The sequence below is a fragment of the Bombina bombina genome, chromosome 3, assembly GCF_027579735.1.
Source record: "Bombina bombina isolate aBomBom1 chromosome 3, aBomBom1.pri, whole genome shotgun sequence".
NCBI classification, from domain to species: Eukaryota; Metazoa; Chordata; class Amphibia; order Anura; family Bombinatoridae; genus Bombina; species Bombina bombina.
In genome coordinates, this window is record NC_069501.1 from 1155251062 (window position 1) to 1155276198 (window position 25137).

Sequence of the window (25137 nt, forward strand, 5' to 3'; positions counted from 1 at the left end):
GGGGTGAATAATGGTATCTCTGTATTACTATGTAGAGCCAGACAGAGAATATATTTTTCTAAAGATCTAGACGTATGAACAAAAGACATTGCGCTACGAATGTAGGTCAGTTGCTGGGTAGGTCCTGTTAGGGCACATGCGGGTCAGTTGCTGGGTAGGTCCTGTTGGGGCACATGCGGTCAGTTGCTGTATAGGTCCTGTTAGGGAACATGCAGGTCAGTTGCTGGATAGGTCCTGTTAGGGCACATGCGGTCAGTTGCTGGGTAGGTCCTGTTAGGGAACATGCGGTCAGCTGCTGGCTAGGTCCTGTTAGGGCACATGCAGCTCAGTTGTTGGGTAGGTCCTGTTAGGGCACATGCGGTCAGTTGTTGGGTAGGTCCTGTTAGGGCACATGCGGTCAGTTGTTGGGTAGGTCATGTTAGGGCACATGCAGCTCAGTTGTTGGGTAGGTCCTGTTAGGGCACATGCAGGTCAGTTGCTTGGTAGGTCCTGTTAGGGCACATGCGGTCAGTTGCTGACTAGGTCCTGTTAGGGCACATCAACAGCCTGATGTATAAAATCTGCTCTTCTAAGCACAATACGGGAGGTTTATGTGCCTTTTTTGCTTTAGTATTTACAGTAAAATCTCAGTCTCAGATACAGAATAAATCGCTGGGTCAGTTTATATTAGTACAGTTATGTAGCTTTCTATAGACAGGTCACTGTACATTTTTATGAGATTTACTGAGATTTTACTGTAAATACTAAAGCAAAAAAGGCACACAAAACTCCTGTATTGTGCTTAGAAGAGCAGATTTTATACATCAAAGGCTGTTGATGTTCCCTAACAGGACCTAGTCAGCAACTTACCGCATGTGCCCTAACAGGACCTACCCAACAACTGAGCTGCATGTGCCCTAACAGGACCTAGCCAGCAGCTGACCGCATGTTCCCTAACAGGACCTACCCAGCAACTGACCGCATCTGCCCTAACAGGACCTACCCAGCAACTGACCGCATGTGCCCTAACAGGACCTACCCAACAACTGAGCTGCATGTGCCCTAACAGGACCTAGTCAGCAACTGACCGCATGTGCCCTAACAGGACCTACCCAGAAACTGACCGCATGTGCCCTAACAGGACCTACCAAGCAACTGACCCGCATGTTCCCTAACAGGACCTACCCAGCAACTGACCGCATGTGCCCTAACAGGACCTAGCCAGCAACTGACCCGCATGTTCCCTAACAGGACCTACCCAGAAACTGACCGCATGTGCCCTAACAGGACCTACCCAGCAACTGACCCGCATGTTCCCTAACAGGACCTACCCAGCAACTGACCGCATGTGCCCTAACAGGACCTACTCAGCAACTGACCCGCATGTGCCCTAACAGAACCTACCCAGCAACTGGCCCGCATGTGCCCTAACAGGACCTACCCAGCAACTGACCCGCATGTGCCCTAACAGGACCTACCCAGCAACTGACCTACATTAGTAGCGCAATGTCTTTTGTTCATACGTCTAGATCTTTAGAAAAATATATTCTCTGTCTCGCTCTACATAGTAATACAGAGATACCATTATTCACCCCTATTCTAAAACATTGTCAAAAAAAGGTAAAATATAGGCATATGTACACAGCAGATACAGAATAAATCGCTGGGTCAGTTTAGGAGATATATGGTACAGAGGGACGTTTAAAACAAAACATACAAATCAAATTTGAAATGCACAACAATGTATTTCAATTTTACAGTTAGCGTATACATGATAGCAGCATATATGGAATTTTACCACCAAATTATATTGTGCTCAGTAAGTGATCACAAAATACAGTTATTTTGTGGACACATTTATATTGCACAAAAGACATTGCACTACAAATGTAGGGTTGTTGATAAGTACTGGGTACAATAAAGCTTAGGGTGATTTATCACTCCCGGCACACTGCTAGGGCATCTACTGCATTTATTTATCTCAGTAAGAATCCTCTTGATCTAGCTTTAGCGCAATGTCTTTTATTGACATATATTTGCCCTAGCAGGATGGTGAGAGAGGTCAATAGCAAAACTTATAGAAAATAATGACCCTTCCACCAGTATGATCCCCCTTGATTGATATGCAGCTTTGCAATAATCTTTGCCAGGACACCTAACTGAGCCTGAGCGCTATCTCGCTGCCCTGGCTGCTGTCTGTGATCTCAATAAGCGATTTCACAACCTATGTTTCTACTCTGGATTTAGTGACAAAAGGTGTAGTGACAGGAACATGGTGAGAATAATATGCACCATCAGACTATTTACCCACTCTTGGACCTTTATAAGATATAAAAAATATAATAAGTCAAAGAAGGTAACTGAAAACAGTACAAGACCTCTCATGGGTCTCAATCGGTGAATCTTATTTTTCTTGTTTTAGGGAAGGGGTTATTAAGTAACGTTTATGCATTTCAATCATCAGTAGTTTATCATGGTCTAGGTGTATTCAGGTGATCCACCAAATATAAACATACATAATAAAAATAGCCGTATTAGTATAATTAATCATTTGTCATTCTATCTAATGTCTTTCAATATAACCAGTGTATTGGTCTTACTGTAAAGACTATTCAGAAAGAACATTTTTTGGGATCACCAGGTAAAAAAAATGGTTGAGAAATAAAGTAGGTAATTGGAAGGTTTCTATTGGATTTAGTTTCCTTTGCTTACAAAGTAAGCTCATTGGTGTAAGGAAGGGGAAAGGTGTAGGGACGGAGCCGGCACAAACTCAGGAGGCTAAGGTTAGGGGTACTAAGATAAAAAGAATATTTTAAAGCTGGGCTGATAAAGAAATGGTACAGGGCTAACTGTTGTATCTCCCCTCAGGGGTTACCGTCACCATTGGACGGAGCCGGAAAAAGGATATGGGATATGACCCACGCTTTCTCAAGAGTGGGAAATGATGAGGGGAGATATCTTTAACCATGAGGAAAACTAGAATGGAGTGTATATATGAACAGGGATTATGAACGCGTATAGAGAAATGTATAACGTTTATCTTATCTTCAGTAAGAGGGTCGTTTATTGAGGGCTATCTGGGGATATGTTTACCTAACTACTGTATAACCCATCTATGCAGCCTCATGTCAAACACTCTTACAAGAACAGCATTCCTCCTATAAATTAAGGGTTGGGTTAAACAGCATTGATATCCAGAGATCCCTTATATTTAAATCAGAGAAAGTCTCCCGGTAATGGTGATGCATAGGTTAAGTAATAACCGCATGTATCTCAAGAGGTTAATGATAATGGGTTGGTAGTAACCCTTTTCTCCCTCTGGGTAAATTGTAGAGCCCTATAGACCAACTACTTCTGTAACAGGGATTAGGTATATAGGAGTATAAACACATAGCAACATAAAATTGCCTGCTTAGAAGTAAGATTGTATAAACTGGTTGCAGTCTGTACCTAGAAGCATATATGATCACCCATATAAAACACTGGGGGTAGTGTAGCTATCAATGTTCAGCGTATTGCATTTAGTTCAAGTAGACAGAATGGATAAGAACTTTTTAACATATCTAGAGTTTGTTCCCCATTATCTACTTTGCCCTGGAAGATTGCAGTAGGACATCCTTCTCAAAAATAAAAATTGTGACTACCAAATATTAAAGTTGAACAGTAACATGTTACCTAGATAATATGAAAAACAATGACAGGTTTATAATTGTAAGTTCCATAAGTAAATTAAAAGAACAAGCAGAGCAGTTTCATTACACATTCCCTGATGGTTAATTTAGGCTATTATCAATAGCCATGGAACCAGTCCTTTAACCTATGCCCATAGTAGGTGTTGCCCTAGTCTCTGGTAGCAGCATTTGAATGGAGGGCACATAGGCTCTGTATAGCGCTTCCATGGCACAGGCTTGGGGAATGGTGAGCATCTACCCGCCTTTGAAGTGGAGAGCCCAAATCAGCCATATGGGTCTGGGTCAGCGTGAGTGTTCCCTTGGAATCGTCCGCATAGGTGCTCAGCTTCAGTCCTCCAACTTCCTCCGAGTCTGGTGCAGTGCATCTAAGGTCTAGTGTTCTCAGCCTGCCCTGTAATCTTCCACCGCCTGAGCTGCACTGATGCTCGTAATCTCCTGTCAAAATGTCAGCCGCTTCCGGAGGTACGAAATTTTCTCGCATATATAAAGGTTGCGGAAGGATAACAATTTCCGTTACAGCTAGATATCGCCACTCTTGGTTTTCCGACTTTTCAGACATATCTGTTATATAGCTGTTAGTGGCTTGACTCTGGAGTCTTCTAAACCTTGCTGAGGGGTCCGGCTTATCTTTAACAAATCCTGGTTCTTCGCCGCCGTCTTGCATGTCGTGTGAGGTGTATACATTTTTGAGGAGTTGCGCTAACAGCAGGCTCAATCCTGTGAAATGGTCTTTCAGAGTCTCACAGACCTCCTCTTCAAACTTGTATAATGCAGCCTCCATATCCATTCAGGAGATATTATGGGGAAAATACTTTGTAGATGTTAGGGGGAATCGTATCCACGCTATCTCATTAGATGTTATAGGCCCCTGATCGCAATGTTGTGGAGATAGCTCCGAAGTCCACAGTTCAGATTTTTTACTCCTTAAAGGGCTGAGAGATGCAGTTACCTTTTAATCCCCTGAGCATTTTAAAAGTTTAGTCCGTTATAAAATTGGGTGTTTGCCCAGTTTAGTCAGTTATATGAGGAGCTCCAAGCACACACGTCTACTGTCCATGCTGGCAAGCTCTGCCCCCAATTCGTCCTTCCTTTTATCCCTACTTTTGTCAGTCAAAAAGGTGTGCCTAGGTTCTGTTTGAACACTGTTCCTAGCTCTCTTGATATCCTTAAAGGGCCATGATACCCAAATGTTGAAACACTTGAAAATGATGCAGCATAGCTGTAAAAAGCTGACTAGAAAATATCACCTTAACATCTCTATGTAAAAAAGAAAGATATTTTACCTCAAAAGTTCCTCAGTAGCGACATCCCATTGTAAAAGACTTCTAAGCAGCAAATCAGTATGTCTGTCCCGGGACAGCTAAGAGAGTGAGCTTCGTGAACACTCAACTTATTTCCCTATTCAGTTTAAGGAAGTTTACCATGAAATCTCATGAAAGTTAAGTCAAATCTCATGAGATCACAGTAAAATAGTTCATGACCTCAGCACTGTTGATTAACATTGTTACATTTAGCTATTTGATTCATAACTTAAACAAAGAGAATCTATTATTTGCCGTATAAGGGCCCGTGTATGATGGACGTATTTTGTTTTAACCAATAGGATCTTGGTAACCTCTTTTTAAGTTGACAGTTTAGCATAGCACCGTAGGCTATGATTATGGCTTCCAGCCGAAACGCCTAATCCTGTGGTGCTACGCTCACCTACACCTGTCTTTCCCCTGTGAAGCTTTTTAATTGTGGTTAAATAAAATTAACTTTTAATTAAACATTCCTCCTCTTCATTATTATAGTAATTAACAATAGCCAAGAAAGTTGAACTTACTTTCACTGATAATAACCTTACTTGTGTTGTATATTAGTGTATATAAAAAAAAATAATTGTGTAGCCTTCTGAAAAGGGGACTGTATTATAATAATGAAGGTCATGAAAAAAAGGTACCAGATAAAAAAAGTTTATGTTCCTGGTAGGAGCCTGGAGCCGCAGCAAGTGCAAGTTAAAAAAGTTTAAGAAGCTCTGTTCTATAACAACACAACATTAATGTGTTGTATATACAATAGATTTACTGCCCTTTTTGAATGTGTTTTTTTTTTTGTTATAATGAATTTTTTAATTTTTGTTTGCATGTATGTATATATTTTAGTGGATGATTTTAAGCTCACTTTTCACCTCCCCATATTTTAAATTGCTGTTGTATTTCCCCCAGAAAACAACTTTACCAAGCAGTGATTCAACCTACTCCCAGCTGATGAGTGGCAATAACCAGGAAACAGCTGTCCTGGGATTGGTCTGAATCACTGTACTACCCCTAGCTAAGCTTAGAAGCTGTGTAATGCGGCGATGCTATGGCGTAAAGGGAAGTCTGCCTTAAAAAGCAGGCTAGAAGTAAAAAAGTGAGTCGTCAACCTCATTTGCATATCTCACCCAGAATCCTTTGCTGCATTGGAAACGGTGTAAACAGAGAGTTTCTGTGGTAAAAGCAAGTCTTCTGACTTGTCTAGATTTGTAAATGGTTTACACAATGAGTTATTTTCTCTACATTATATATATATATATATATATATATTTATATATTTATTTTTAGGGCCAGATTACAAGTGGAGCGCTAATTTATCACGCACCCGTAAACTGAGAAATTCACCTTTTTTGCAGATGCGCAATAAATAACCATTCATTATAAGTGGCTGGTAACGTCTGGTTAATTTTAAAAATGTGCCCCAAATGCCCCCAAACTTAAGTGTAAGGTTGTGTAATAATTAAAAAAACAAAAAACAAATAGCATCTTTAATTAAAAAAACTGCACAAAGCGAGTTAAAATGAGCGGGTCAGGGGTGTTAGGAAAAAAAAAGTGCCTTTACATTGCGGTCTATATGAACTGTGTATTCTTAATAAATATACTGTATATGTATTAGGGGTGTGCATGACTAATATTTTTACAATCGAGTAGTCGAGGGCTTTTGCTTTCGACTAGTCGACTAGTCAAAATTTACCCCCTCTTGCCAGAAAATAGGTACTAAATGCAAAATATTTTTAATGTAATTGTAAAATTGTTCTTTTTTTAAAATTTATTTTTAAAACCTAGCAATAACACGTCGTCATAACTGCTGCCAAGTGAGACAATCCGCAATTGGTAGTAAGCTTAGGCTAAGGCTACGGGCTGGTAGGCTGGCAACGGGCTGTTTTTGACTATCAAAATATAGCAAAATTTAATATATCAGTAATCGACTAATGCTGTACTAGTCGATTAAGGAGAGACCGATCGATTAGTCGACTAGTCTAACTCAGCCCTAATATGTATATCCTTATATACGTGTATATACACATATTAACACATAAATATATATGTATACATATATATTTTAAATTGCTGCGCGACTTACCCCCTTCTCTGGGCTAGTTCTCATGCCGTGTCTCACGGCATGAGAACAAGGCTCCCATTAGAGCATATGGAAGCGTTCTCTCGTGAGCGCAATTCTTCCGTGCAATGCAAAAGTGAGGTTGCGTTTGCATTGCACCTCACTTGTAATAGCAACGCAGATTTGCGTCCGCTGGTTTTACTAAGTTGAACGAAAATATCGCTTTCGAAGGAAGCAATATTTTGCACTCAACTTATAATCTAGCCCTTAATTTCTAAATGCTAGGATACCGTTGAAATAAATAAAATTATTATAGTGCAGTCTGGTTTGTTTCATTTTACTAACTCATTGATATGACATTTAAATTAGAAATGATAAAATAATTGTAAAAAAAACATTACTGTTGTAATTATTATGTACTATTAGAAATAAAGCCATGTGGCAGTTACTTCATCTGTAATTTTTTTCAAGTAATTATTGCAGAATAATATTGTTTCATTACTTTTTCAGTTTTACCCGTTGAAGATGGTGGCTTGAGTTGGTTAAGGAAAGCATATCAGAGAATGAAAGAACAATCTGAAAGAGAGAACCGAAACCTTGAGAACATTGTAGCAGAAAGATATGGGGTAAAAATATTTTAAACTAGAAAAATATTGTCCTCTGTTTCTTTAAGGCATATTATAACTGAGAAAAGCGAGTTAGAGAGTTCTTATGGCACACACTTAGAACCAATCATCTGATTAAGAAAAAACATTTCTCAAAAGCATTATGCACGCTGAACAGGTTCGTAAGGAAACCGAAATATAAAAAAACTTAACTTTTACTTCTATATTGTTTAGGTTGAACTCGATGGACTTCTGTCTTTTTTCAACCTCATCTACTATGCTTCTATGTATCTATTAAAATTAATAGAAATAAAAAACATCAATCAATGTATAGAATATCAAACTCAGTGCCTATAATCCCATTTAATAAGTATATGTTCCCACTACACCAGCAGTAGCAATGTCACACTGAGCTCGCTGTGCTTGTATGTCTCTTGGGAGATGATAACTTTATTGTGCAATCCTTACCTATATTTCTTTCCAGTGTCATGGAGAGTCCACAAATCCATTCAATTACTTGTGGGAATTCAACTCCTGGTCACCAGAAGGAGGCAAAGAACGCCCCAGCAAAGCTGTTAAGTATCACTCCCACTTCCCATAAACCCCCAGTTATTCTTTGTCTTGTACATCGGGGATGATGTGCGAAGATGGTGTCTAAAGAAAATCTAGTATTTAATCCATTAATGGGTATTTTTTCTGCAAGCAAGGATTGGGGCAATGATGTGTCCATGTATTCCTCTTTAGTAAGAGTAATGGTGGCTATTAGCTGTTGGAGGTCGGTGAGGTAGTCCTTACTTTAACCTCAACAATTTATGCTAACCCCTATATAGAAAACTAGGGTTGGTTAATCTAAATACTGCGTAGCTACTCTTTACAGTGAGGTGATATCCAAAACCTCAATATGAAATGCAAAAAGAAGAAAAAAAAAAAAAGGAGCGCCAATCACAATTGTCAGCTGTTATGTGGAAAATCTACTGTCTCAATGTAATTAATCAAATACTATAATAGCACAGTGATAAAATACAGCTATATGCAGACAGAATCTAAAAAACTATTTAATATGTGCATACATTTAATACAATACTATAAACCACCAGTGGTATGTACTATGTAATGTAGAATTTAAAAAACCATATATATGCATAAAAAAAAAAAATAATAAAATTTTTGTTAAAAAGAAGGCATAATGCTTAAGAATAAAATGTCCAGGAATAATAATCAGGAATAAAATGTTCCATATGGTATCTCAGACTTCATAGAACAAAAAATGGCAGTGTTCTAATATCTGAGAGATAGGATTTGTACCGTATTATCAGGGACTTCTTAGCATTTGCTACCATCTAGTGGCAGTTCATGGTAGTTTGACTACTACAGATATTCTTCCTTCTTTACAGGAAGGAATACGCTGTTATGTAGAATATCCCTTTTCTGGTGCCCTGCAGATAGGATCCAACTTTCTGGTTTAAAGGTTAATCCTGGGGATGGTATTCAAATTAAGAAGAATGATTTTGTACTGTGTTTGCCTGGTATTTACTGCAATTCGGTGGTTGTTTCAATGTAAAACATGATATTTTCTCATGTATAAGGTTAAAATACCTTTTCTCTCTCATCTGAGGAGTTTTTCAAACTGTTTTGGTATTATTTATTATGCATACAATATACTTGGTCATCTAAGTGACCTTAAGACGCTGCCATATTTTATTTATATATGGGCTCAATAATAACTTTTTTATTATACCATAACATATATATATATATATATAGTACAAAAACAAAATTTATGCTTATCTGATAAATTTCCAGTTTCTAGTGGGATATTCAACTCCCAGCCAACAGGAGGAGACAAGGAGCACCTCAGCAAAGCTGTTAAGTGTAACTTCCCTTACCCATAATCCCCAGTCATTCAGCCGAAGGAAAATGGAAAAAGAAGAAACACAAGGGTATAGAGGTGCCTGAGGTTTACTCAAAAAAACTGCTGAATTATATTTAAAAAAGAGGACAGGGTCGTGGACTCTGCATGCCCGGAAAGAAATTTATCAGGTAAGCATACATTTTGTTTTTTCTTTCCTATGGCATGGAGAGTCCACAATGTCATTCCAATTACTAGTGGGAACCAATACCCAAGCTCAAAGACACGGAATGAAAAGGGAGGGAGAACAAGGCAGGAGGACCTAAACAGAAGGCACGAGGCAAAAGTATCAAAAGTATCAAATTTGTAGAATTTGGAAAAAGTATGCAAAGAGGACCATATTGCTGCCTTGCAAATCTGTTCCACAGAAGCATCCTTTTTGAAAGCCCAGGATGAGGAGACAGCCCTAGTGGAATGAGCCCTAATTGTCTCAGGAGGCTGCTGTCCAGCTGTCTCATAAGCAAAACGAATCATACTTCTTAACCAGAGGGAAAGGGTAGTAGAAGTGGCCTTCTGACCCTTACGCTTTCCAGAGAAAACCACAAACAGGGCAGAAGATTTCCGAAAATATTTAGTAGCTTGTAGGTAAAATTTTAGAGCACGCACAACATCCAAGTTATGCAAAAGACGTTCCTTATGAGAAGAAGGATTAGAGGAACAACAATTTCCTTATTAATGTTTTGATCCGACACCACCTTAGGGAAAAAAAAAAATGTAGTACGAAGGACCGTCTTATCTGCATGAAAAATAAGATACAGGGAATCACACTGCAGAGCTGAAAGCTCATAAACTCTGCGAGTGGAAGAAATAGCATGAAGAAACAAAACCTTCTAAGATAACAATTTTATATCAACAACATGCATCAGCTCAAACGGAGCCTGTTGCAAACCTTTAAGAACAAGATTAAGGCTTCAAGGAGGAGCAACAGGTTTAAACACAGGCCTGATTCTGACCAGGGCCTGAACAAAAGCTTGAACATTTGGCAAATCTGCCAGATGTTTGTGCAAAAGAATAGACTGTGCTGAAATCTGACCCTTCAGAGTACTGACTGACAAACCTTTCTTTCATGTAAAAGGTTAGTAATGTATGGGATATACATTCCTACCAGGAGGGGCAAAGTTTCCCAAACCTCAAAATGCCTACAAATACACCCCTCACCACACCCACAAATCAGTTTTACAAACTTTGCCTCCCATGGAGGTGGTGAAGTAAGTTTGTGCTAGATTCTACGTTGATATGCGCTTCGCAGCAGGCTGGAGCCCGGTTTTCCTCTCAGTGTGCAGTGAATGTCAGAGGGATGTGAGGAGAGTATTGCCTATTTGAATTCAATGGTCCCTTCTACGGGATCTATTTCATAGGTTCTCTGTTATCGGTTGTAGAGATTCATCTCTTACCTCCCTTTTCAGATTGACGATATACTCTTATGTACCATTACCTCTACTGATTCTCGTTTCAGTACTGGTTTGGCTTTCTACTACAGGTAGATGAGTGTCCTGGGGTAAGTAAATCTTATTTTTTGTGACACTCTAAGCTATGGTTGGGCACTTTTATGTAAAAGTTCTAAATATTTGTGTTTAAACATATATTTGCCTTGATTCAGGATGATCAAAATTCCTTATTTCAGACAGACAGTTTCATTATTTGGGATAATGCATATGAATTTTCAAATTTTTTTCTTACCTTTAAAATTGACTTTTTTCTCTGTGGGCTGTTAGGCTCGCGGGGGCTGAAAATGCTTCATTTTATTGCGTCATTCTTGGCGCAGACTTTTTTGGCGCAAAAAATTTCTGTGTCATTTCCGGCGTCATTCTTGTCGCCGGAAGTTGTTCGTGATTACGTCATTTGTTTGACGTTTTGCGCCAAAAGTGTCGGCGTTACCGGATGTGGCGTCATTTTTGGCGCCAAAAGCATTTAGGCGCCAATAATGTGGGCGTCTTTTTTGGCGCTAAAAAATGTGGGCGTATTTTTTGTCTCCACCTTTTTTTCACATTATTTAAGTCTCATTTTTCTTTTGCTTCTGGTTACTAGAGGCTTGTTCATTGGCATTTTTTCCCATTCCTGAAACTGTCATTTAAGGAATTTGATAGATTTTGCTTTATATGTTATTTTTTCTCTTACATATTGCAAGATGTCTCAGATTGATCCTGGATCCGAAGCTACTTCTGGAAAAACGCTGCCTGATGCTGGTTAAGTGCATTTGTTGTAAACTTGTGGTAACTGTTCCTCCGGCTGTAATTTGTGATGAATGTCATGATAAACTTGTTAATGCAGATTCAATTTCCATTAGTAATGTTCCATTACCTGTTGCTGTTCCATCAACATCTAATACTCAGGATGTTCCTTTTAATATAAGAGATTTTGTTTCTAAATCTATTAGGAAGGCTATGTCTGTTATTCCTCCTTCCAGTAAACGTAAAAGGTCTTGTAAAACTTCTCATTTCTCAGATGAACTTTTAAATGAACATCATCATTCTGATTTGTCTGTTTCTGATGAGGTTTTTTCTGGTTCAGAGGATTCTGTCTCAGATATTGACACTGATAAATCTTCATATTTATTTAAGATGGAATTTATTCGTTCTTTACTTAAAGAAGTTTTAATCGCTTTAGAAATTGAGGATTCTAGTCCTCTTGATACTAAATCTAATAAGCGTTTAAATTCGTTTTTAAAACCTCCTGTAGTTCTTCCGGAAGTTTTTCCTGTCCCTGATGCTATTTCTGAAGTAATTTCTAGGGAATGGAATAATCTGGGTAACTCTTTTACTCCTTCTAAAAGATTTAAGAAATTGTATCCTGTGCCATCTGACAGATTAGAGTTTTGGGACAAAATCCCTAAAGTTGATGGGGCTATCTCTACTCTTGCTAAACGTACTACTATTCCCACGGCAGATAGTACTTCCTTTAAGGATCCTTTAGATAGGAGGATTGATTCCTTTCTAAGGAAGGCTTATTTATGTTCAGGTAATCTTCTTAGGCCTGCTATTTCTTTGGCTGATGTTGCTGCAGCTTCCACTTTTTGGTTGGAGGCTTTGGCGCAACAAGTGTCAGATCATAATTCTCATAGCATTGTTAAACTTCTTCAACATGCTAATAACTTTATTTGTGATGCCATCTTTGATATCATCAGAGTTGATGTCAGGTATATGTCTTTAGCTATTCTAGCTAGAAGAGCTTTATGGCTTAAAACTTGGAATGCTGATATGTCTTCTAAGTCAACTTTGCTTTCCCTTTCTTTTCAAGGTAATAAATTGTTTGGTTCTCAGTTGGATTCTATTATTTCAACTGTTACTGGGGGGAAAGGAACTTTTTTACCTCAGGATAAAAAATCTAAAGGTAAATATAGGGCTGCTAATCGTTTTCGTTCCTTTCGTCAGAATAAGGAACAGAAGCCTGATCCTTCCCCTAAAGGAACGGTTTCTGTTTGGAAACCATCTCCAGTCTGGAATAAATCCAAGCCATTTAGAAAGCCAAAGCCAGCTCCCAAGTCCACACGAAGGTGCGGCCCTCATTCCAGCACAGCTGGTAGGGGCCAGATTACGATTTTTCAAAGAAATTTGGATCAAGTCGATTCACAGTCTTTGGATTCAGAACATTGTTTCACAAGGGTAGAGAATAGGTTTCAAGGTAAGGCCTCCTGCAAGAAGATTTTTTTCTTTCTCGCATTCCAATAAATCCAGTGAAGGCTCAGGCATTTCTGAAATGTGTTTCAGATCTAGAGTTGGCTGGAGTAATTGTGCCAGTTCCAGGTCTGGAACAGGGGCGGGGATTTTACTCAAATCTATTCATTGTACCAAAGAAGGAGAATTCTTTCAGACCAGTTCTGGATTTAAAAATATTGAATCGTTATGTAAGGATAACAACATTCAAAATGGTAACTATAAGGACTATTCTGCCTTTTGTTCAGCAAGGGCATTATATGTCCACAATAGATTTGCAGGATGCATATCTGCATATTCCGATTCATCCAGATCACTTTCAGTTTCTGAGATTCTCTTTTCTAGACAAGCATTACCAATTTGTGGCTCTGCCATTCGGCCTAGCAACAGCTCCAAGGATTTTTTCAAAAGTTCTCGGTGCCCTTCTCTCTGTAATCAGAGAACAGGGAATTGTGGTATTTCCTTATTTGGACGATATCTTGGTACTTGCTCAGTCTTCACATTTAGCAGAATTTCATACGAATCGATTTGTGTCGTTTCTTCAAGAACATGGTTGGAGGATCAATTTACCAAAGAGTTCATTGATTCCTCAGACAAGGGTAACCTTTTTGGGTTTCCAAATAGATTCAGTGTCCATGACTTTGTCTCTGACGGACAAGAGACGTCTGAAATTGATTTCTGCCTGTCGAAACTTTCAGTTTCAATCATTCCCTTCGGTAGCCTTATGCATGGAAATTCTAGGTCTTATGACTGCTGCATCGGATGCGATCCCCTTTGCTCGTTTTCACATGCGACCTCTTCAGCTCTGTATGCTGAACCAGTGGTGCAGGGATTATACAAAGATATCTCAGTTAATATCTTTAAATCCGATTGTACTACACTCTCTGACGTGGTGGACAGATCACCATTGTTTAATTCAAGGGGCTTCTTTTGTTCTTCCAACCTGGACTGTGATCTCAACAGATGCGAGTCTGACAGGTTGGGGAGCGGTATGGGTGTCTCTGACAGCGCAAGGGGTTTGGGAATCTCAGGAGGCGAGATTACCAATCAACATTTTGGAACTCCGTGGGTTTTCAGAGCTCTTCAGTCATGGCCTCTTCTGAAGAGAGAATCGTTAATTTGTTTTCAGACGGACAATGTCACAACCGTGGCATATATCAATCATCAAGGGGGGACTCACAGTCCTCTAGCTATGAAAGAAGTATCTCGAATACTTGTATGGGCGGAATCCAGCTCCTGTCTAATTTCTGCGGTTCACATCCCAGGTATAGACAATTGGGAAGCGGATTATCTCAGTCGCCAGACGTTGCATCCGGGCGAATAGTCTCTTCACCCGGAGGTATTTCTTCAGATTGTTCAAATCTGGGGTCTTCCAGAAATAGATCTGATGGCTTCTCATCTAAACAAGAAACTTCCCAGGTATCTGTCCAGATCCAGGGATCCTCAGGCGGAGGCAGTGGATGCATTGTCGCTTCCTTGGAAGTATCATCCTGCCTATATCTTTCCGCCTCTAGTTCTTCTTCCAAGAGTGATTTCAAAGATTCTAAAAGAGCGTTCGTTTGTTCTGCTGGTGGCTCCAGCATGGCCTCACAGGTTTTGGTATGCGGATCTTGTTCGGATGGCCAGTTGCCAACCTTGGACTCTTCCATTAAGACCAGACCTTCTATCTCAAGGCCCATTTTTCCATCAGGATCTCAAATCATCAAATTTGAAGGTATGGAGATTGAACGCTTGATTCTTAGTCATAGAGGTTTCTCTGATTCTGTAATTAATACTATGTTACAGGCTCGTAAATCTGTGTCTAGGAAGATTTATTATCGAGTTTGGAAGACTTACATTTCTTGGTGTTCTTCTCATCATTTTTCTTGGCATTCTTTTAGAATTCCTAGAATTTTACAGTTTCTTCAGGATGGTCTGGATAAAGGTTTATCTGCCAGTTCCTTGAAAGGACAGATTTCTGCTCTTTCTGTGCTGTTTCACAGAAAGATTGCTAATCTTCCTGATATTTATTGTTTTGTACAGGCTTTGGTTCGTATCAAACCTGTCATTAAGTCATTTCTCCTCCTTGGAGTTTGAATTTGGTTCTGGGAGCTCTACAAGCTCCTCCTTTTGAACCTATGCATTCTCTAGATATTAAATTACTTTCTTGGAAAGTTCTGTTTCTTTTGTCCATCTCTTCTGCTAGAAGAGTTTCTGAGTTATCTGCTCTTTCTTGTGAATCTCCTTTTCTGATTTTTCATCAGGATAAGGCAGTGTTGCGGACTTCATTTAAATTTTTACCTAAGGTTGTGAATTCTAACAACATTAGTAGAGAGATTGTGGTTCCTTCATTGTGTCCTAATCCTAAGAATTCTAAGGAAAGATCATTACATTCTTTGGATGTAGTAAGAACTTTGAAATATTATGTTGAAGCTACTAAAGATTTCCGAAAGACTTCTAGTCTATTTGTTATCTTTTCTGGTTCTTGGAAAGGTCAGAAGGCTTCTGCCATTTCTTTGGCATCTTGGTTAAAGTCTTTGATTCATCATGCTTATGTTGAGTCGGGTAGAACTCCGCCTCAAAGGATTACAGCTCATTCGACTAGGTCAGTTTCTACTTCCTGGGCATTTAGGAATGAAGCTTCGGTTGATCAGATTTGCAAAGCAGCAACTTGGTCTTCTTTGCATACTTTTACTAAATTGTACCATTTTGATGTATTTTCTTCTTCTGAAGCAGTTTTTGGTAGAAAAGTACTTCAGTCAGCTGTTTCAGTTTGATTCTTCTGCTTATAATTTCAGTTTTTTTTCATTATAAGAATTAAATTTGTTTCGGGTGTGGATTATTTTTCAGTGGAATTGGCTGTCTTTATTTTATCCCTCCCTCTCTAGTGACTCTTGCGTGGAAGTTCCACATCTTGGGTATTTATTATCCCATACGTCACTAGCTCATGGACTCTTGCTAATTACATGAAAGAAAACATAATTTATGTAAGAACTTACCTGATAAATTCATTTCTTTCATATTAGCAAGAGTCCATGAGACCCACCCTTTTTTTGTGGTGATTATGATTTTTTTGTATAAATCACAACTATTCCTATTCCTTATTTTTTATGCTTTCGCACTTTTTTCTTATCACCCCACTTCTTGGCTATTCGTTAAACTGAATTGTGGGTGTGGTGAGGGGTGTATTTGTAGGCATTTTGAGGTTTGGGAAACTTTGCCCCTCCTGGTAGGAATGTATATCCCATACGTCACTAGCTCATGGACTCTTGCTAATATGAAAGAAATTAATTTATCAGGTAAGTTCTTACATAAATTGTTTTCTCCAGGCCATCCTAAAGAAAAGATAAAATACAGGGAATCCTCACCCTGCTCCAGGAGAAACCCCTAGATTTGCACCAATAAAGATATTTACGCCATACCTTATGGTAGCTCTTGCGAGTAACAGGTTTGCGAGCCTGAAACATAGTATCAATGATCGCTTCAGAAAACCCACGTCTAGACAGAACTAGTCGTTCAATCTCCAAGCAGTCAGCTTCAGAGAATCCAGGTTTGGATGGTGGAATGGACCCTGAATTAAAAGGTCCTTCCTCAGAGGTAACCTCCAAGAAGGAAGAGATGAGATTCTTACCAGATCCAAGAACCAGATCCTGCAAGGCCAATCAGGAGCTATTAAAATTACCAATGCCGTTTGATACCATTAATGACTCGTGGAAGGAGAGCAAACTGAGGAAACAGGTATGCCAGAGAGAAGATCCAAGGAACCGCTAGAGCATCTATCTGAGCGGCCTGAGGATCTCTTGACCTTGAACCGTACTTTGGAACCTTGACGTTTTGACGAGACCCCATCAGATCCAACTCTGGAACCCCCCACCTGAGAGTTATCAATTGAAAACCTCTGGGTGGAGAGCTCACTCCCCGGAATGAAAAGTCTGCCTGCTCAGAAAAACCACCTCCCAGTTGTCCACCCCTGGGATGCGGAAGGCAGAGAGGAGACAATCGTGAGACTCTGCCCACTGGAGAATGCGAGTCACCTCCATCATTACTAAGGAACTCCGAGTTCCTCCCTGGTGATTGATTTAAGCCACCAAGGAGATATTGTCCGATTGAAATCTGATAAACCTGACTAAAGCTAGTTGAGAAAAAGGCTGATGAGGCATTGTAAATTGCTCTCAACGCCAAGATGTTTATGGGAATAAAAGACTCATCTTGAGTCCAAAGACTCTGAGCCTTTAAAGAACCCCAAACTGCTCCCCAGGCTGGCGTCCATGGTTACAATCACCCAGGATGGTCTTAGGAATAATATACCCTGAGACAGATGGTCCTGTGAAAACCACCAAGATAGAGAGACTCTAGTTAGGGGAACCAGAGCTATCCTCTGCGGTAGGTCCGAGTGGTCTCTGTTCCATTGTCTGAGCATGCAAAAACTGTTGGGGTCTCATATGGAACCGAGCAAACGAAATGATGTCCATGAAACGCAACCATCAGACCAATTACTTCCATACACTGTGCCACAGATGGGACAGATTTAAGACTGAAGTGACAGGCAGGAAGTCAGAAGTTTAAGCCAGATTCACTTTCCACCCGTGGGAACGTAGAATAGACAATAACATCTTACAAAAAGAAAAGAAGGCACCTGAACCAAGATATAGTCCAGGACAGATGCCACCGTAATTCCTTAAGATCTGGCTAGTGCCAGAAGAGCCCCATTGAACCCCCGTAAGATTAGTGGAGTAGAGGCTAAGTCCAAAATTTAGTAATCATCTATGGTAGAAAAGGGACAAAAAAAGGTTAAGAATCCCTAGAGCATACATTTAAAATGTATCGAGCAAATTAAGCAATTATGATGCTTATAACAATAACAGTATATACCTATACGGAATCATAACGAATCAGGATAGAGCTAAATAAAATAAATGTTGATAATCCCTAAACCTATACTATAAATGAGATAATTATGAGTCACTTATATACTATAGCCTACTTTACGTAGACCCTAGCTGTAAGGATAGCTAGGGTTAAAACCGGAATCCAGCTGGTAAATTGGAGATTTACCCACTGAATCACAAGTGGTCAGATTAATAACAATCTCCCGTATAAATTTTTCTACAGAAGAAAAAAAATTAAAATAAATAAAACACGAACATGGATAATCTCTAAGACATATATATATATATATATATATATATATATATATATATATATATATATATATATATATAATATGTTCAACAGGAAAGATAAGCCGACAAAAGACTTATAACAATATCCAGAAGATATTTCCATGGTAGGAGGAAAATAAATCATTTAAATATTATTATTTCCCTACTTATGTCTTAAATATGCACAGTAGACACAGGATAAGATAAGAATTTCTAGTGCTTATAACATAGTAATAATATTTTCTACTGTAGAAAAGGATAATATAAGTAGACCTAATATTTAAAACATAGTCTAATTAAACCGTACTCTAGAAAGATAGGGATAAACCATGAAAATGGAAATAATCCCGAAAACATACTGGAATGTGAGACAGGATAATTGGACATCATATTGATAACAATGCCCAGTATATACCTATACTTAAAAATGAAAGGGATAAACCATGAACATGGTGACAACCTTAACATACATACAGTTACAATGCACAAACTGTAGAAATTTGTAATCGCCAGTAGGTGGGTGTAAATAATATATTAATTTCTGCTAAATAGAACAGAGAAAGAGATTAATCATATAAGAGACCCTCAAGATTTATTCACAGAATGAGAGGGAATTGTATGCACCTTAATCCATGACAATATAATAAAGGAGCATGCATTAGCAATTAGTTGCCACCAGATTGTGACAACTACTAGTGAAAAATAAATCATGAAAAATAAAGGTTATATGTAGGATATATGATTTATTATAATAAACACTTCCATAAAAAACTTCAATAAAAAACTCATCCTTCATATCCTAGAGGCAGTATTATCAGTACACATAAAAAAATGATATAAAACACCTTAGGAAGGGAATAAACCTCTATTAAGGGCATCGGATGAATAGGTTTAAACGAGGCTCACATAGAGATCATACTTAATATTACTTGATGAAGACATCTAAAATGTGCTCAAACCGCAAACCTCACTGCCCATAGTGGGAAATAGCTATTTCCAAAATGGCGCCAACGGAAATGTATGTCCGCCAAAACGGATCTCACTTACTATGTAGACGAGGTTGGAACAAAAGAAACACAATTATTCTGTATAGAGCCCAACACTCCCGGCTCTGAAAACAAAAACAGACCATACGTCTCCTATCCAGCAGAGCGAACGCTCACAGCTCCTCCACCGCATAGCTGACTAGCTGCACCATAGTATCCGCCCACAATGGCGGTCTTCTAATGAGGATAAAGATACATAGCTGCATATAATAAAATAGAGCTGACACAAAAGCTAAACATGTGAAGCTTAGTGCACCAGCAAGACCCCTCTAAATTATTAACTCGATAACGGATGCGGGGAGAAACCCTTCAAATGTGGTCATCACTATCTAGCATCTTATTAATAAAGAAGCTTGCATTAGGCAGTGCTGTATTATGCAAGCGCCATAACTGAGTGCTGCGTCAGGAGCGTAATATGGGACTTGCAGGTTCATGGGGAAAACCTTTCAGTCAGTGCATTGGTGCTTATTGCGTTTGCCTAAAATAGCACTGCCAGAGAATATTTTCTAAAAAAGGCTGGCGGTAGTCTCGTCTCATCTAGCTGGAGAAGCCGTTGCAGCATCAGATAATGGCGCGCATCAATGTTATAAAAATATAAGCATAACACAGTTAGCGGTAGCCTCCTCTACTGAAGCCAGAGGTGCCGCTGCTGTAGAGGAGGAACATACCAGCTAAAGGAGCGAGAGTGTAGATGCTCCATTATAAAGGTCCACATAAATAAATAAAAGCCTCAACCCCCTCTGTCATTTTTAACTGTAAACAAAACTATGAGGGTATTTGAGTTTGTTCAGAGAGAAACACCCAATAATGAGTGAACCGGAGCCTGTTTAAGGAGATGCCGGTAGATCCAAGCTGCTCAAATAACTGATATCCCCAACCTGGGCTATAACTAAGGTTTCCAGTCCCATCTAAGAGGGCAATGGAGGTACCAGTTGGTCACCCTTCAAAGTCCTACCTTTCTCTGATGACAGTTATAGCTGCCAAGGGAAGGGTTTAAATAAGGATATAAACGGACTTACCCTTCAGGATCTTCTGTTGTGGAGCAGATACATCACTTCCCAGTCTGTCAGCCTCACTCGACCACTGGCAGGGACATGGAGAGAAAAGAAAAAACAGAGTAACCAACCCTGGTTTTCTATTTAGGGGTAGCATAAATGTTAGACACAGCTAGACCTGGACACAGCTAGACCCCAATCCTTGCTTGCAGGGAAAAGTACCCATTAAAAGGATTAAATTCTTCAGACACCGACTTCGCACATCCTCCATTGACAAAGGCAAAGAGAATGACTGGGGATTATGGGTAAGGGAAGTTATACTTAACAGCTTTGCTGGGGTGCTCTTTGCCACCTTCTGCTGGTCAGGAGTTTAATATCTCACTAGTAATTGGAATGACGTTGTGGACTCTCCATGCCATATACACGGATTTCGTATATTTATCTCTCTCATATTGAAATGTTTTATCTAATGTCTGTGACATGTATGTTGTCCTATTTTATGTATAGGTACTTATCTTTCTCATATTGAGGTGATATTTATTAGTGTCTGTAACATTCATTGTCCAATAGGACTCATATTTGTCTGGGACATCATATTTTGTCCAATGTTTTATTTATATATATATATATATATATATATATATATATATATATATATATATATATATATATATATATATATAATATATATAAAGAGCCTAGTAATTTTTGGGCTCCAAAAGTATTATTTTCCCTTTCTTTCATTGAGGAGATTATTTCTTATGCCGTGACATCTTTTGGTCCTAGGTTATATGTTTTCCTTAGTAATCTAAGGAATCTTTATGGATGATAGTTAGCCTAACTGCCTAGTAAGCTGATCGTTAGCAGTTTGGATTCTGCTACAACTACTTGTTACTTGAATGTGTGTTCACATTATTTTCTTCCTATCTTTTTTTTAGATAGGATTCATTAATATTTTTCATTTAAGAAGGCATTTGCCCGTCCAGGGTGAGGCCTGGATAGTACCTGGATAGGAGACCGCCTGGGAACACCAGGTGCGGTAGGCTTAAGGCTCTGCAAGTAGTCTTTGTAATTCAATAATTTATGTGCTTGATCCTAGAGTGATGCATTTTAGATCTGAAATGCTTCTATAAATTTCTAGGTTTCCGTCCTTCAAAATGGAGACTATCCGTTCTATGCTCCCTTTAGTTCAGGAGGGTTAGTACATGACTACCATTGACCTAAAGGACTTGTTTCGACATGTTCCTATTCACAAGGAACATTTCCAATACCTGCGGTTTGCATTTTTGGACAAACGCTTCCAATTTGTAGACCTACCTTTAGGCCTAGCCTCTGCCCCTCAAATCTTTACAAAGGTTCTAGGGGCTCTTCTGGCGGTGACCAGATCTCAGGGAATTGTGGTGGCTCCATAACTGGACAATATCTTGGTTTATGCGCCATCTTTTCATTGAGCAAGATCCCTTACCGATTATCGGTTGTCGGTTCTCCGCTCTCACGGGTGGAAGGTGAATCTGGAAAAGAGTTCCTTGGTACCAAATACCAGGGTACGTTTTTTTAGGGACGATCATAGACTTGATCTCCATGTAGATTTTCTTGACAGAGGTCAGAAAATCCAAACTTCTTGCGGCAGGTCTTTTTCTTCGGTCTTATGTTACGTTTGCTCGTTTCCATCTGAGACCTCTACAGTTATGCATACTCAGACAATGGAACTGAGTCCACTCTGACCTTTCTCAGAGGATAATCTTAGACATCCTGACAAGAGAGTCTCTGTCCTGGTGGCTCTCTCGGGACAATCTGTCAGTTTTCCCTCCTTTCTCGGGTGATAGCCTGTATCAATCAGGAGCTGGCTGCAGTGATTCTAATCGCTCCAGCTTGGCCTCACAAAATTTGGTTTGCGAATCTGTTAAAGATGTTGTCCTTTCCTCTGTGGAAATTGCCTATGAGTAAGGACCTTCTACTTCAGGGTCCTTTCCTACATCCAATCTAGATTCTCTGAAGCTGACTGCTTGGAGATTGAACGCCTAGTCTTGTCTAGGAGAGTTTTTTTCCGATAAGGGGATTGATATGATGATTCGGGCTTGTAAGACTGTAACTTGCAAGATTTACCTTAAAGTATGGCGTACATTCTTTTTCTGGTGTGAATTTAGGGGTTTCTCTTGGAGTCAGGTGAGGATTCCTCACATTCTGTCGTTTCTTCGGGAGGGCCTGAAGAAGGGCTTATCCGTCAGTACTTCTTGCTGACTTACAAGATGTTCAGTCTTTTGTTCAGGCCTTAGTCAGAATCAGACCTGTGTTTAAGTCTGTTGCTCCTCCATGGAGCCTTTATCTTGTTCTTAGAGTTCTGCAGCAGGCTCTGTTTGGGCTTATGCACTCTGTTGATATTAAGTTATTATCCTGGAAGGTTTTGTTTCTTCTCGCTGTTTCTTCTCGCTGTTTCTTCTGTTTCTTCTGTTCGTAGAGTTTTCAGTCCGCAGTGTATCCCCCCTTAATTTATTTTTCACGCGAATAAGGTTCCTTGGTTCCAAGTTAGGATTTCTTCCTAAGATGGTTTCAGACTCCAATATCAATCAGGAAATTGTTGTTCCTTCATCTATCCTTCTTCTAATAAGAATAATCTGTTGCATAACCTGGATGTTTTGTGTGTTCTGAAGTTCTATCTGCAAGCAACTAGAGACTTTCGTCAATCTGCTGCCTTCTTTGTGGTATTCTCTGGTAACGCAAGGGTCAGAAGGCCACTTCTTCTATTCTTAGCTTTTGGTTGAGAAGTGTTATTCGGTTGGCCAACAGCCTCCTGAGAGAATTACGGCTCATTCCACTAGGGCTTTCCCTTCTTCCTGGCCCTTTAAAAATGAGGCGTCTGTGGAACAAATCTGCAAGGTGGCCATTTGGTCCTCGTTGCATACTTTTTCCAAATTCTACAATTTGGATGTTTTTTTCTCAGCTAAGTTTTTTTTTGGGAGGAAATTTCTTCAAGAGGTGGTGCCTTCTGTTTAGGTTCTCCAGTCTTGTTCGCCCTCCCTTTCATTCTGTGTCCTTTAGCTTGGGTATTGGTTGCCACTAGGAGAAGAATCAAAATGCGTTCCTTTCGTACTACAAGTTTGCATGATATACATTATTTGATGTCACAATCCTTCTGTGCTACAATAAATATTTATAATGTTTGCATTATATTTGTTGTATGTGTCTTTTCCCACCAAGTTTCACATGGCATGGTTGAGTATTAGCTAGGTAAGCCAAGATAGAATTAAATCTAAAATAAAGAAATGTCTTTTTCCATGCCATGATACCCATCAGCATATCTTTCCTAACTATCAGTTATGAGCATTTAAAAAGAGTAATGTGATCTGTAATGGAAGCCACCATTATGTTGGTAAATGGGGCTTTGTCATTTCTGTTCATTTCACCTTGGTATTTCTTCTGATGAATTCTAGCTAGTAAAAAGGACGATATAGATTGGATTTAATTTATGTTTTATCATTAGCAGGAACTTCAGCTAGAAGAGTTTCAGAGAATCAAACATCTTCCTTTAAAATGTGATATTTGGTCTTCTGTGGTGATAAAGTAAATGCAACAGATTTTTATAGTTTTTATTTATATATTTAAAGGTTTATCTTTCTTCTGCTAAATACTGTAACAAATTTAGGGGCTTCCTAGTAATGCCTTAATAATAAAGGGATAATTAAATGACCACATACAGGTTAATTGTTTAACCAACTCTGGTACCACTCTATTACAAGCTGGATATTTTGTTATTAAGTTTTTGTGAAAGAAGCAGTGAAATTACTATTGCAATATAAAAAAACAATTAAAAAATCATGTGTTCATATTGTTTTTTTCTAATTTTTATATTGTTTATTAATGTGGAAGCCCTCAGTTGATCAATAGTTGGTGTAATCACCATATTTTTTTTGCTTGGCCAACCCTCTGTTGCATTTTTTTGTTTTTATTCTGTTTGTTATATGGTTTTCTATTCTTCAAATTTTTCCTAAAGTAGTTTTGTATTTTCTTCTTGCTTTAAAGGGACGTTGCTCATATGCTAAATCATTTGAAAGTGATGCTGCATATCTGTAAAAAGCTGTTTAGAAAATATCACATGTAAATCTCTATGTAAAAAGGAAGATAGTTTACCTTTACAATGGAATAGTTTACCTTTACTATGAGATGTGGCTACTGACAAAATGTTGAGGTAAAATATCTCCATGAATTACATAGAGATTTTCAGGTAAGTGTATAGTAACAAATCAGGCTGATGGATCTTTCTGAGATTGCACAGCCTTCTGGGATAGGGGCACACTTTACACACTTCATAAGTTTTAAAGGTCTGTGACACGTTTATTTCTGGCAGAAAATAGCAGTTTCAACAAAAGCATAAGCACAAGTCCTTGCTTATCTGAGCTCTAACTAGACAACTTGATACTGACTATTGTAGTGCCTACCAGCAAATAACTACAATGCAGAATGCCCCCTCCGGCGGCCATATACGACATATGTTGTAACACGAATCACAAAAATGTACATCCCTACTTATAAAGGAAGCAAACAAGTATCAGGTGAGCCTAATCCTCTTATTTATACTGACTGATTCTGGTGGAAAACCTGAACTGGGTTCTCACAGTCTACTTGTAAGTGGGATGGAGCATCATCCCACCCTACTCTTCTGAATACACCATTCCAGTATACTAAATGCACACACGGAAACACAGTGCAGTAAACAATCAATAGCATTCCTTGGGTTCTCAGTACACACTATATACTACTTT

The 25137-nt window shown here is 39.0% G+C and overlaps 1 protein-coding gene across 3 annotated transcripts in view; it reads left to right on the forward strand.

The window, feature by feature from the left end:
* CWF19L2 (CWF19 like cell cycle control factor 2) overlaps window positions 1–25137 on the forward strand; it is an 803233-nt gene that overhangs the window by 209013 nt on the left and 569083 nt on the right. For all 3 annotated transcript variants that reach the window (XM_053708563.1, XM_053708564.1, XM_053708565.1), the window contains exon 7: window positions 7539–7654. In XM_053708563.1, the coding sequence (XP_053564538.1) occupies window positions 7539–7654 (116 nt within the window). The remainder of the gene's footprint in view (window positions 1–7538; window positions 7655–25137) is intronic.